Source organism: Uranotaenia lowii, chromosome 2 (genome assembly GCF_029784155.1).
Source record: "Uranotaenia lowii strain MFRU-FL chromosome 2, ASM2978415v1, whole genome shotgun sequence".
NCBI classification, from domain to species: Eukaryota; Metazoa; Arthropoda; class Insecta; order Diptera; family Culicidae; genus Uranotaenia; species Uranotaenia lowii.
In genome coordinates, this window is record NC_073692.1 from 372,507,236 (window position 1) to 372,520,259 (window position 13,024).

The following is a 13,024-nucleotide window of genomic DNA, read 5'->3' on the forward strand; positions in this document are numbered from 1 at the left end:
TTGTCATTATTTTGGAGTAGACATTCAGGCGTTCGCTTAAAATTAATCGAGGTATCGAGGGGCATACATTGATTTTCAATGTGTTTTAAAATCGTTGCTATTCAATTTAAGGGATGAATCATCCGCAGAGGATGAAAATCCCAGAAAAAGAAAAGACGAAAGAATTCATTTTTTATGTCCTGAGATATTTGGAAATTCGTAGATCTGCCAGAATATTTACTGCAGATCTTAACACTTGAAGTTGCTCAATCCAGGAAAATTACAAATTCGTAACCTTTTTCGATCCCAACGCGAACAACAATCTCGATTTTAAATCTGAATCTTAAATTTCAATCAGCCGAGAATCCTTTCATTAAGTATCTAAACTTTCAACGATTCTCCAACTGCCTTCCCTTTACTTCAATTTTGAACTCATTGTTCAGTTGTAAAATATTTGGTTTTTAACTTTTCAATATAGATCACCCATTGAATCGGTAATGTCAAGTCGGAAATAAAACGTAATACATTGGATTCTTTTTTTAAACGATTGTTGTGTTCGTGCTCAAAAAGAAATCGTGTAAAAAAAGTTTTAAACAACAGCAAAATTCATCGCTCATTTTGAGTAAAGTGGCCAACTTGGACTGTAAATCGATCATTTCCAACCAGGTAGACCATTGTGAAGTGATTTAAGTGAAACCGGGAAGCTCAAAGATTTGTTTTAGATTGCTTTGTTTTGGGTTTTAAGCCCGGTTGTTTCGGAACTTCCGCAGAGTCTCTAAGTGGCCATTCCGGCACATGTTTCCGTCGGGAAGCAACGTCCGAATCAATTTACCACCCAAGAGTGGTTTGGACAAAAAGCGGGAATTTGTGGAACCTGTTTTTGACATGTTCGAAAATCGTCTTATTTCGAGAAAATTGTTCAAAAAAAGTCGTTTAAAATAAAACCGTGTAAAATAAGATCGTTTAAAAAAAGAATCCAGTGTAACACGGTGAAGATATAAACAGAAAATGTCAAAGCTAACGAAATTAATAATTAATGGAAAAAAAAGTTCCGTAACAAGAAATTAAAAAAAAATGACATGGAAAATTTCGAAACGTAAGTTGAGAATTTTATATCATTAGATACAAGTATCATAAAACGCCTGGATGTAGGCATACTTCGGTCTCAGATGGAAGAAAAGTTCAGGTGTTTTTTAAATCATCCTTATGCAGCGAATAGTTGTACTGGAACTTCAAATTTTCAAGAGATAATCTTTTCCTGAAAAGGAACTTTTTTTCAACAAATCGATATTTCGCTCATACGAAGCTATTAAATTTGTGGTATATTTTTCCTTATAGGAAAAGTTATTTCCGAATAGGTGCATAGATTATGATTAAAATGTTTTGGGATCTGGGGCCAATTATAGACGCCCACGCTCGATTTTGTCGGGAGCCGGAAGAATCGGAAGAGGAAATTGACAGCGATGAGGAAGATGAGCAAACGATTGCGGCCGCTGGGGAAAAGTTCAGATGCTGAGAATGATTCGGGATAGGCCGGAATTGGTCTGCTTTGAGGGCAGACTATCTGGAGATTACCGATTATTTGTCTGTGTTTGACGGAGTTTTTAATGGAACCACACTGGAACCGATGAACCATACGGAATCGATCACTGGAGTTTTGTTTCGGATGAATACTCATCAGTTGTATTCCTGCCGCAAAAATCGAACAGTTAAGATTTGGTCAATGGATGACATGGTCTACGTGGAAACACGGTTTTTGAATTTTTAGCTATGGTCATCAAACGGCGTTCACGAGGATCGATGACCTTTCGAGAGAAACGGCCGCTGGAGCAAATTGTTTGATCCGCTTCTGGAAAATAATTGAATAAATAATCGCAGTTCGTTTACAACTGTCCCCTGACAACGAATAGAACCGAGTGCGTTCGATTGATTGACGATGTTCGGAAGGGAATAAGCGGATCCTTGTAGCAGCGGTTTTATGTGCAGCGTATTTTCGCCTTGTTTGTGGCGAGCAAATCATCGCCACTCTTGTTAGAGGTGTCGAAGAGGGTGCCCCGCTAAAATATCAGTCCATCCCACGCAAGGAACTGCTAGCTGCGGTTCTTGGCGCGAACCTGATGGTCAATATCCGCAACAACCACTCCATCCCCGTCAACGAAACATTCATATGGACCGATTCGACAACCGTGTTGGCCCGGATTACAGCGAAAATACAAGCAGTACGTCGCAGCCAGAGTGGGCAACATCCTATCGCTTACGGACCCAGGTATTTGGCGTTGGGTTCCTACTAAGGAGAATATCGCCGATTGTCTGACGAAGTGGGGAAAAGCAACCATTCCCGATTCAAACAGTAGGTGGTTTAAGGGCCCATCATTTCTTTATGAAAAACCGGAAAATTGGCCCAAACCAAAGACTCGCATTGAAGCCACACAAGACTAACTTAAGGCTCACCTCTTATTGCATCATATTTCCTTTCCTAAACCTCTTATAGATGTCGATAGAATCTCTAAGTGGTTAATTCTGGTACGTACGATGGCCACTGTCCAAAGATTCATATCTAACTGCAAACGTCGAGTTAAAGGGTTACCTATCGAAGCGGTACAAGCTGAGGAGAAGACAAAGCGTTTAGTCGTAAAATTCATACCATCAATTCAACAACCCCTTCGTCAGTCCGAGTATCGTGATGCTGAAATCACGCTGTGGCGAATTGCTCAAAATGACAGTTTCCCAGATGAAGTGAAGATTCTCTTGAATAACCGTAGTAAACCGTTGATCGAAAAATTTAAAATAGAAAAATCGAGTATTTTGTTCAAAAATTCGGGGGCGTACAGCTAACGCTCAGTTTGCAACCTTTGATGCAAGGTTTCCGGTAATATTGCTCAACGATCATACTATTACAAAACTTCTCATTGACCATTATCATCGAACTTTCGGTCATGGTAACAGGGAAACTATTTTCAACGAGCTTCGCCTTAGATTCGAAATATCAAAATTACGTCCTGAAATACTCAAAGTAGCAAAAAACTTGCAACGCTGTAAGATTCGGAAGTGTGTACCCCAAGTACCCCGTATGGTACCCCTACCAGAACAACGTCTTACTCCCTACGTCAGGCCCTTTCAGTACACAGGTCTGGATTACTTGGGACCAGTAGAAGTCACCGTTGGTAGACGACGAGAGAAAAGGTATGTTGCTGTTTTTACTTGCCTGGTAGTCCGAGCGGTGCACATCGAAGTGGCACACAGTTTGTCCAAAGATTCGTGCATAATGGCTATAAGAAGATTCGTTCAGAAGCGAGGTCCCCCAAGTGAAATTTTCTCCGACAACGGCACCAATTTCGTGGGCGCCAGTCGTGAGCTGCAGAAACAACTTAGAGATATTCATCTAGAATGTGCCGATACTTTCACCAATGCCCGCACCAACTGGTTGTTTAATCCACCCATAGCTCCACACATGGGCGGAGTGCGGGAACGGATGGTGCGTAGTATCAAAGTGTCGATGGAAGCGTTGGATGACGGAAGAAAGGTGAACGACGAAATCTTGCTGACAGTATTGGCTGAGACCGAATCATTGATCAACGCTCGACCACTTACATATATGCCGCAAGGAACGTCGGAGAACCAGGCCCTTACTCCAAATCATTTTATTCTGGGGTTCTCAACTCGGGATGCTGGCACTGATCCGATACGGAAACCGATCGAGCTGAACAAAACGTTACAGAGCAGTTATCTAAGATCTCAGTATCTAGCTGGGACAGTATGGAGTCGCTGGATCATGGAATATTTCCCGTCGCTGAACAAACGACCGAAGTGGATCGAGGAGATGAACCCGGTGAAGGAAGGTGAGCTCGTATACATAGCGGAAGGCAACCGAAGGAGCTGGGTTAGAGGACGGATATCGAAGCTACTGCCCAACAAAGATGGAAGGGTTCGGCGAGTGATAGTCGAGACTTCGTCTGGACCCTTAAGGCGAGCAGTAGCGACGTTAGCACGGATGGAGATAGGAAGCAGTGAACCTGGTCCAAGTCCTGGTGGAACCGAACCTGCTTCACGGGGTGGAGGATGTTCTGCCACCACTGGGGGCGCCGAACGCAGGAAAACGAAGTGAAACAAAATTAGATGACAGATAGGGAGATTATGGTCTTGCGAGAGTGGCGAGTGGACTAAGATAGTTTTGCACCTAAAAAGAAGAACGGTTATTCTAACTAGTGAAAACGTGTTTAATAATTTGATCATTTGATCCTAAAATTGTAAGTACAGGCTTACTTAAAGTATTATTATTTGTTGATGATAAGTTTTAATCGCCGATAAATTTATTAATTTAATATGTTCATTGACACGTGCGGCGAGATGAAACGCTAGGTAGAAGAATTTGTAAAGGCATGAAGAATAGGCGGATAGGCAAGCATCAGATGAGCTTCGTAGGATAAAGTTTGGATAGGTGTTGAAACTGTAAGTCTAGGGCATTTTTTATTGGAAAGCATGAAAGTGTGGTGGTACGCCTTTGCCGTACAACAGACTACTCTGTATAGGAAGCGTGATCGACTTTTGATCAACACATTCCTAAACACAGCAGGCCAGTTGGATTGTGTACTGTCAATACACAGTCAGGCAAAAACGTAGCACCACACCGACTTACATGTGGTTTCGGTTTTTGGGCTTGTGATATAGCTCAGTTGGCAAGTCTGTTGTCTCCTGAGCCGATGTCCGCGAGTTCGAGCCCAAGAGTAAACATCGAACACAGTTGTACCGGATAGTTTCTCAATAACGATCCGCCAACTGTTACGTTGATAAAGTCGCGAATGCCATAAAGATGGTAAAACGACTATAGTCCTATTTGCCGCTGGTAGTGTTCGTGATTTTTTGCTGGTTGTTTCACCAACACTTTTCAGTTTTGGGACAATTAACCTCAAAAACGACCATGTGTGTCGACCGGCTGCCCGTTTTTTGTACCGAGAGTTTTTGAGGTTAATTGTCCCGTCTCATCTGCACACGCTCAGCAAGTGTGCGTAAGAAATGTCAAAAACAACTCTATAATCGAAACAAAAAAAAAATGTGCTTTCGGTGTTGTGTTGATCAAAAGTCGATCACGCTTCCTATACAGAGTAGTCTGTTGTACGGCAAAGGCGTACCACCACACTTTCATGCTTTCCAATAAAAAATGCCCTAGACTTACAGTTTCAACACCTATCCAAACTTTATCCTACGAAGCTCATCTGATGCTTGCCTATCCGCCTATTCTTCATGCCTTTACAAATTCTTCTACCTAGCGTTTCATCTCGCCGCACGTGTCAATGAACATATTAAATTAGTATTATTATTTGTATCTATAAAATTCGACCTTTTTGCAACAGATTTAGGTAGCAATAGGCTACGAGCGAAGTGGTTCGTACATCACCACTAATCGATCCGTAATCACTTCCATCTGTACCGTTGAGCCGTCAACACGTACCAGTTCTTTTGCGACCGTGTTACCGTATAGACGTGTTTCTTTTCTCTCTATTCGCGTGTGAAGCTTTAGTTTGGGACAGTTTCACAATCACGGACGACCTTTTTAAAAGAGTTTTTGTTTCCTTTTTTCGACGACTTGAAATTTTGAATCCGAGTTGCGAGTGATTTCTCCACCACGATGGTGGATTCCAATCCACCGTGGGCGGAACAAGCCCACACATCAAAATCAAACAACAGACGCACCCTTCCACCCTGGATGGATCCCAAGGGAATGCATGGTGACATGCAATTCCTGTTATTGAAAGCTGCCGAAAATAGCAAACTTCCGACAAACCCATTCATTGTGTCGAAGTCGATCGATCGCGCCGTGGGACGGATTGATGGTGCCAACCCAATCAACGACGGCGAAGCTTATCTTCTCAAATTAAGAAGCCCTGAACAAGCTAATAAACTTAAGAAATTGTCTGAGCTAATAGATGGAACTAAGATTACTATTGTTTCCCATCCTACACTCAATACTTGTCAACGAGTTGTCTCCTGCCGAGAGGTTGCCGGTCTGTCCGACAAGGAAATCCAAGAAAACCTGTCTGACCAAGGAGTAACCAGGGTTTATCGGTTCATCAGAAAAGTCGACGGCAAAGAAACCCCCACCAACTCAATGGTTCTTACCATAAGTGGTACTGTAGCCCCAGAATATATCTACTTTGGCTACATTCGCACACCAACCAGACCATATTATCCAAGACCATTAATGTGCCTCAAATGTGGAAAGTATGGTCATACAAAACTTCGATGCAATCAGACTGCAGTTTGCCTGAATTGTGGTGAATCCCCAGCACACACAGATTGTTCCAAAGACCCACACTGCCTAAATTGCGACGGAGCACACTCCGCCATGAACCGCCTTTGTCCTGTTCAGAAGGAGGAGCAGGATATTGTGAAAATTCGTGTGGACTTGGGAATTTCTCAAGCAGCTGCAACAAAAGAGTTCCGAAGCCGCCAAGCCGCTGCTCAAAACAGAAATAAAATCCAACAGCGCCTCGCCATCCCGCCAATGAACGAAGACTCGAAGGACCTACGCATCCGCCAACTTGAGGAAGAAATAACTCAGCTTATCGCCCAACTGGAACTGCTACAACGAAGCCCCGGAACTGAATCAAGCACGGAGACCGAAACGGACAATTCTGACACTACTGTAGTTACCGATAAAAGCCATAACAGCACCACTTCAAAAAGAAACCGACGTACCCGAAAGTCAAAAGATGACAAATCAACCCAACAAGCAACAACACCCAAAAAACAATGCCTGGAACCAAAAACCCAACCGGGTTCATCAAAAACACTCAGCAATGGTCCCCCTTTACCCCAACAGATCGGTAAGTCCAAACAGAACCAACAACAAAAATGAAACTTAACAACCACAACGTGGACCCAAATATCACCCCGTTCTCCCAACAAGCAATCTTCCCAACAAACAGCGAACCCAGTAATCTCATCCACCATTCTGCCCTAAACGGTCCACAAAATCCATCTACTTCCAACATAAGAACTCCAACCCAAAAAAGAAAACTTACCCTCGCTCTCCAGTGGAATTTACGAGGCTTAAGAGCTAGAACATCCGAGATACAAATACTGATCAAACAACATTCCCCCGTGGTTCTCGCCCTGCAAGAAACTCTAACCCACCAAAGAAAAATCTCTCAAAATCACACTCAAAAATCTCAAAGGATACACACTCCATCTGAGCACAAACCATGGGCAAGGATCAGGCCTTGCAATAAAAGATGGATACCCCTACAAAACTATTCAAATCAACTCATCACTCAACGTTGTCTGTATTCGCCTAGAATCCCCCATGAAAATCACTATCGTTTCACTCTACATAACACCCATTAAATCGCTTGACGACTATTCACGAGAATTCGAAGAGCTGTACGAACAACTTCCTCAGCCAGTTTTGATCTTAGGGGATTTAAATGCACATTCTTCTAACTGGGGTAGTTCTCGGACAGACAGAAAAGGGCACTTTTTAGAAAATTTTTGCTCCGCTAACAATATCAACATACTCAACAATTCTCAGCCTACACGAATTGACCCTATATCCGGAAACACTTCGGCCCTGGACCTGAGTCTAGTAACTTGGAACCTTACCTCAAAATTCAGTTGGAGGACTCTAGAAGACACACACGGTAGTGACCACATCCCAATAATATTGTCAATAGAACACTCCTCTTCTCAAGTTGCCACCCGACCACGGTGGAAATACGAACACGCTGACTGGATAGGGTACCAACTTGGAATTGAACATGCTCTAGATGGAGATCCTCCGCACACCGCCGAATCCTTTACCAATCTACTTTTCGAAACAGCCAAACAATTCATACCCCGAACTAGTGGATTACCTGGAAAACAATCCGTCCCTTGGTGGGGTCCAGAAGTCAGGGCCGCCATCAAACTTCGGAGAAGAAAACTTCGCGCACTACGACGCCTTCCTAGTGATGATCCCAGAAAAGACCTTGCTCTTAAAGATTTCAAGGCTGCACGCTCTGCCGCCCGAACTACCATCAAATCTGCCAAAAGTAACAGCTGGAGAGATTTTGTCGAAGAAATAAATCCTGAAACCCCATCTGCCAAACTCTGGGAAAAGATCAAACGACTAGGTGGCTCGAACCGCACCAGCCGTTTTCATCTCCTACTTGGACATCAATATTCTAACGATCCCACTTTACTGGCCGAATCATTTTGCGAACATTTCGCTTCTGTTGCATCTTCAAACCTTGATTCCAATTACCATGACCCTATCGATTTCAGAACAGATTTAATATTCGATTACAATTCCGATTTTACTCTTCAAGACCTAGAAAACGCTCTCCGTAAAGTAAAAGGGCGCTCGGCTGGACAAGATGAAATCGGGTACCCCCTTTTGAAAAACCTCCCACCCATTGGAAAAATCTTTTTTCTTAAAATAATCAATGAAATCTGGCAGAACGGAGCTATCCCAGCGCAGTGGAAAGAGGGATTAATAATCCCCATCCCCAAGCCCAGGCAAGACCTGCATCTCATTAACAGTTACCGCCCAATAACACTTTTGGACTGTTCGGGGAAAATACTTGAGCGCATGGTCAAGAAATGCCTGGTATCCGTTCTTGAAGTAAACAACCGTTTAGACTCCCGACAATTTGGTTTTCGCCCTGGATGTTCCACGGATGACCACCTTACCACTCTTGAAAACATCCTCTCCGATGCTCTTGAAAGCGGACACCACATCGAATGCTTGTGCTTGGATCTCTCCAAAGCCTTCGACAGAGTACACCGACACCAAATACTGTCTACGCTAAAGAACTGGGGTATTCTAGGAAGAATGGGACATTTCGTTCAAAGCTTCCTAACAGACCGTGAAGCGAAAACATTCATCGACGGAAAACTGTCCTCCTCTCGTCAGATAGCGAATGGTGTTCCTCAAGGATCTGTTTTGGCCCCAACCCTTTTCCTAGTAGCGATGCAATCTTTATTCGAAAAGGTCCCAGAGAATGTCAAAGTCCTGGCATATGCGGATGACATCACTCTTATGTCGAGGTCCCCTTTCTCTAAACTATCTCGAAAGAAATTACAACTGGCACTCGACAAAATAGCTGAATGGGCTCCAAACATGGGCCTCACATTTGCTCCGGAGAAATCTCATCTGATCCATTTGAGCAACAGAAAAAAAAGACTTAACCGACTCCCTCCACTTATACTGGACAACAAAGTCATCCCTGCTGCCCACACCGCCCGTATCTTGGGTGTCTGGCTTGACGATAAACTTAAATTTATAGCCCACGCCAATCAGGTTCGCAAATCTTCAACACCAAAACTAAATATCCTCAAGAAAATATGCAGTGCCTGGGGAGCAGGTTCCCGTGAGTCTTTGTTCAGATTTCTAAATGGATGGCTTTTGCCCACCATGCTCCACGGCTTCGGATTATACAGCCGCGGAGGCGACCACACCCACACACGCTTGGAACCAATCTACAACCAAGCTGTTCGCATCATAAGTGGAGCTTTTCGAAGCAGCCCAATAGTTTCCCTCATGGCGGAATGCGGCCAAGAACCTTTTGAATATGTCCTATCCAAAAATCTGATATCAAAAGCTATTCGATGGCTGTCGTACGAGCGTGATCCCAACGTCCCAATGGTAAGACGTGCCGAAAGTTACCTAAATAAATATGGAGCATCTCTCCCTGACATTGCACCTCGTCCCGAACCTAGACTTCGCAAATTTAATAAAGCAATCCCGCAAGTGGATATGAGTTTGCTTAACAAAATGCGTGCCGGAACAAACCCAGCAGTTGCGCTACCACTATTTTACCAGCATGTTGAGTCTAAATACAAGAACCTAGCAAAACTCTACACCGACGGATCTAAATCGATTGATGGTCGAGTCGGATGTGGTATATTCAGCGATAACGAAACCGCTGCACTTGCCCTACCATCCATATGTTCCGTATTCAGCTCTGAAGCTTACGCTATCCTGAGAGCTGCCGAAGAGCTTTGCCCGCCATCAGGATCTGTTATCTTTTCCGACTCCGCAAGCGTTCTTAGAGCTGTCCTCTCTGGAAACACCAAACACTCTTGGATCAACACGTTATCCGACCTCGCTATTCAAAAAAGCATCATCCTATGCTGGATACCTGGTCACACCAACATCCCAGGCAACGAAGCAGCAGACCGCCTGGCCAACGAAGGCAATCAAACGGAACAGTTGAACATTCCCATTCCATGCACAGACGCCACTGGCTGGCTGAAGAAACACCTTTCTATATCCTGGAGCCATCAATGGAACGCCTGTACGGATGCCAAGTTAAGAGAAGTTAAAAACTGCACTTCAGTTTGGACAGACCGGAAATCCTTCCTCGAACGGAGAATCCTTACTCGGTTGCGCATCGGGCACACTAGACTGACCCATGGATTCTTAATGGACAAAGGTGACCCTCCCTACTGTCAAGCATGCAACGTACCGAATTCCGTAAAACACATAATCATCCAATGCCCAGTATACCAGGAAGCGCGAACGGACAGCGGATTGGCAACTAGCCTCAGAGAAGCCTTGTCGAACGATCCGGACGAAGAGGAAAAAGTTTTCTCGTTTCTTCGAACAACCAAACTTATTGCTGAAATTTGAATTGTCAAGAGAAGGAAAAACAACAACAAAATATACAAGAACAAAACAAAACAAAACTTCACAAGCCACAGAAGGAAAAGGGATGAATCATCCGCGAGGATGAAAATCCCGGAAAAAAAGAAAACAACAACAACAACGTCAACACGTACGCCGGAGCATCGTATCGTTGCTGTGTACCTGCAGGAACATTTTACATTATTTATTTTTTCCTTACCTGTATTTCAATCAGCACTTTTCAGTGCTAAAATTATTTTCATTTTCTTTTATTCATATTTTCTCTTTTCTTTCCAGCATGGGGAAGTCTTCGGCCGGCTCAAGGGCCGGAAGAAAACGGATTGCTGAACCTAATCCAGGGCCATCTGCCAAAAAAGTTGGAATTTCCAATTCATTCGATGTCCTTCATAACATCGGTGATGAGGAAATATTCATATTTAATTCTGATAAGAGTACTAAGAAACCTTCTTCTTCTTCTTATACTCTTAAAAACGAAAAGATTCCACCAATAACGGTCACGATTCCTGACTTCAATGCCTTTCGGAAAGAAATCGTCACTTCCGTCAAGGATGTGAAGATTTCTTTTCAGATCGGTCGAAGGGGAACTGCTCGTATATTGGCGGAATCTTTTAATGATTTTCAAAAAAATTTAAATTATTTGAATAATAAAAAACACCAATTTTTTACGTACGACACTAGAGGTGATCGTCCTTTTAAAGTTGTACTTCGTGGTCTCACCGGCGATCAGACACCGGATGAGATCACAAATGAATTAAATTCTTTGTTAGGTTTTTCTCCAATTCAAGTAATTCAAATGAGGAAAAGAACCAACACGAATAATACCAGTAGTGTTGGTTTTGCTCCTGAACTTTATTTGATCCATTTTAAAAAGGATCAGGTTAATAATTTGAAAATTTTGGAAAAGGCTCGTCTTATGTTTCATTGTCGAGTAAAATTTGAACCTTTTCGTAAATCCCATACCAATTTTTTACAAAATATTACGCAATGTCGTCGTTGTCAAGCTTTTTGTCATGGCACTAAAAATTGTAGAATGAATGCCAGATGCATGTTTTGCGGCTCATTCGATCATGAAAAATCTAAATGCCTTTTTGGTGGTGATAAGCCAAAAACAGAATTTTTTAAGTGTGCGAATTGCGCAGGTAATCATTCCTCGAATTCTCTAGATTGTCCCGTTAGGGCAAAAATTGTTGCTTCTAGGAAAAACCCCAAAGTTTCCAGAAAAGTTTCTTCTCCTCCTTCCTCTTTTTCGTCTACACACGTCAGACCGGCAAATAACCTGCCTGTTCGCAGTCAGCCTCGGCCTACATTGGAATCACGGCTGGGTGATACCCGAAGTGATTTTAATGTTACCTGGGCTGATTCTGCGCCACAGACTCGTTGTTTATCGTTCTCAGAGGTGGTTGAAAATGGGTTGCCCTCTTCAGGTTTAACTAATAAAAATGGGAAAAAAACCAAGTCTCAACGTTCATGCGAAGGCTTGGGAAAATCCCCGAAATTCAAATACTTTTTCTTCTCCTTCCTCTTCTGATTCTAACAATTTTGTTGATTTGGGTGAGATTACTGAGGAAAAATTAAAATTTTTGCATCAAAATTTAATGGAAATGATGCAACTTATGTTGAAAGCAAATTCAATGTTTGAAGCTTTCCAAACTTCTTTTAATTATGCTAACAAAATTATTATGACTTTACGATTCCCTGATGAATCCAAATAGATGTTTAAATATTATGAATTGGAATGCTAGATCTTTGCTGGCTAACCAAGATGAATTCTTTTTATTTTTTGAAAACTCAAAACATACATATTGCTGCCATCACTGAAACTTTTTTAAAGCCAGACAATAACTTGAAAAGCAATGCTTTCTTTAAAATTTTACGAAATGATCGACTTGATCGACAAGGTGGGGGTGTAGCTATTGTCATCAATAGTCGTCTCAAATTTAGACTTCTTCCTTCTTTCAATACAAAAGTCTTAGAAACAATTGGAATTGAATTAGAAACTTCTATGGGGAAAATTATAATTGTTGCCGCATATTTGCCTTTTCAATGTAGCGGTGAACAGAAAAATTTTTTGAAGGGAGATTTACAAAAACTCACCAGAAATAAATCTAAATTTTTTATTATTGGTGACTTTAATGCAAAACACCGATCTTGGAATAATATTTCATCAAATTCTAATGGGAATATTTTGTTTAATGACTGCTCTGCAGGTTATTATACTGTTGAATATCCTAATGGGCATACTTGTTTTTCTTCAATTAGAAATCCCTCCACAATTGATTTGGTTCTAACGGATTTAGGCGAGCATTGTAGTCAATTAGTTACTCATGCGGACCTCGATTCAGACCACCTTCCAGTAACATTTTCTTTATCCCAAAGTCCCATTGAAAACCTTTAAAATCAACTTTTAATTTTCAAAAGGCT

At 42.3% G+C, this 13,024-nt stretch overlaps 2 protein-coding genes across 2 annotated transcripts; both read left to right on the forward strand.

Annotated features, from left to right (window-relative positions):
* The first annotated feature begins 3,049 nt into the window (after positions 1–3,049).
* LOC129743184 (uncharacterized) lies at positions 3,050–4,084 on the forward strand. The gene has a single exon (XM_055735157.1). It carries the CDS (start codon positions 3,050–3,052, stop codon positions 4,082–4,084), a length of 1,035 nt encoding a protein of 344 aa, XP_055591132.1.
* Positions 4,085–8,788: 4,704 nt separating this feature from the next.
* Positions 8,789–10,588, forward strand: LOC129743185 (uncharacterized). Its single transcript, XM_055735158.1, has one exon. The coding sequence runs from the start codon at positions 8,789–8,791 to the stop codon at positions 10,586–10,588; it is 1,800 nt and encodes a 599-aa protein (XP_055591133.1).
* Positions 10,589–13,024: the final 2,436 nt, after the last annotated feature.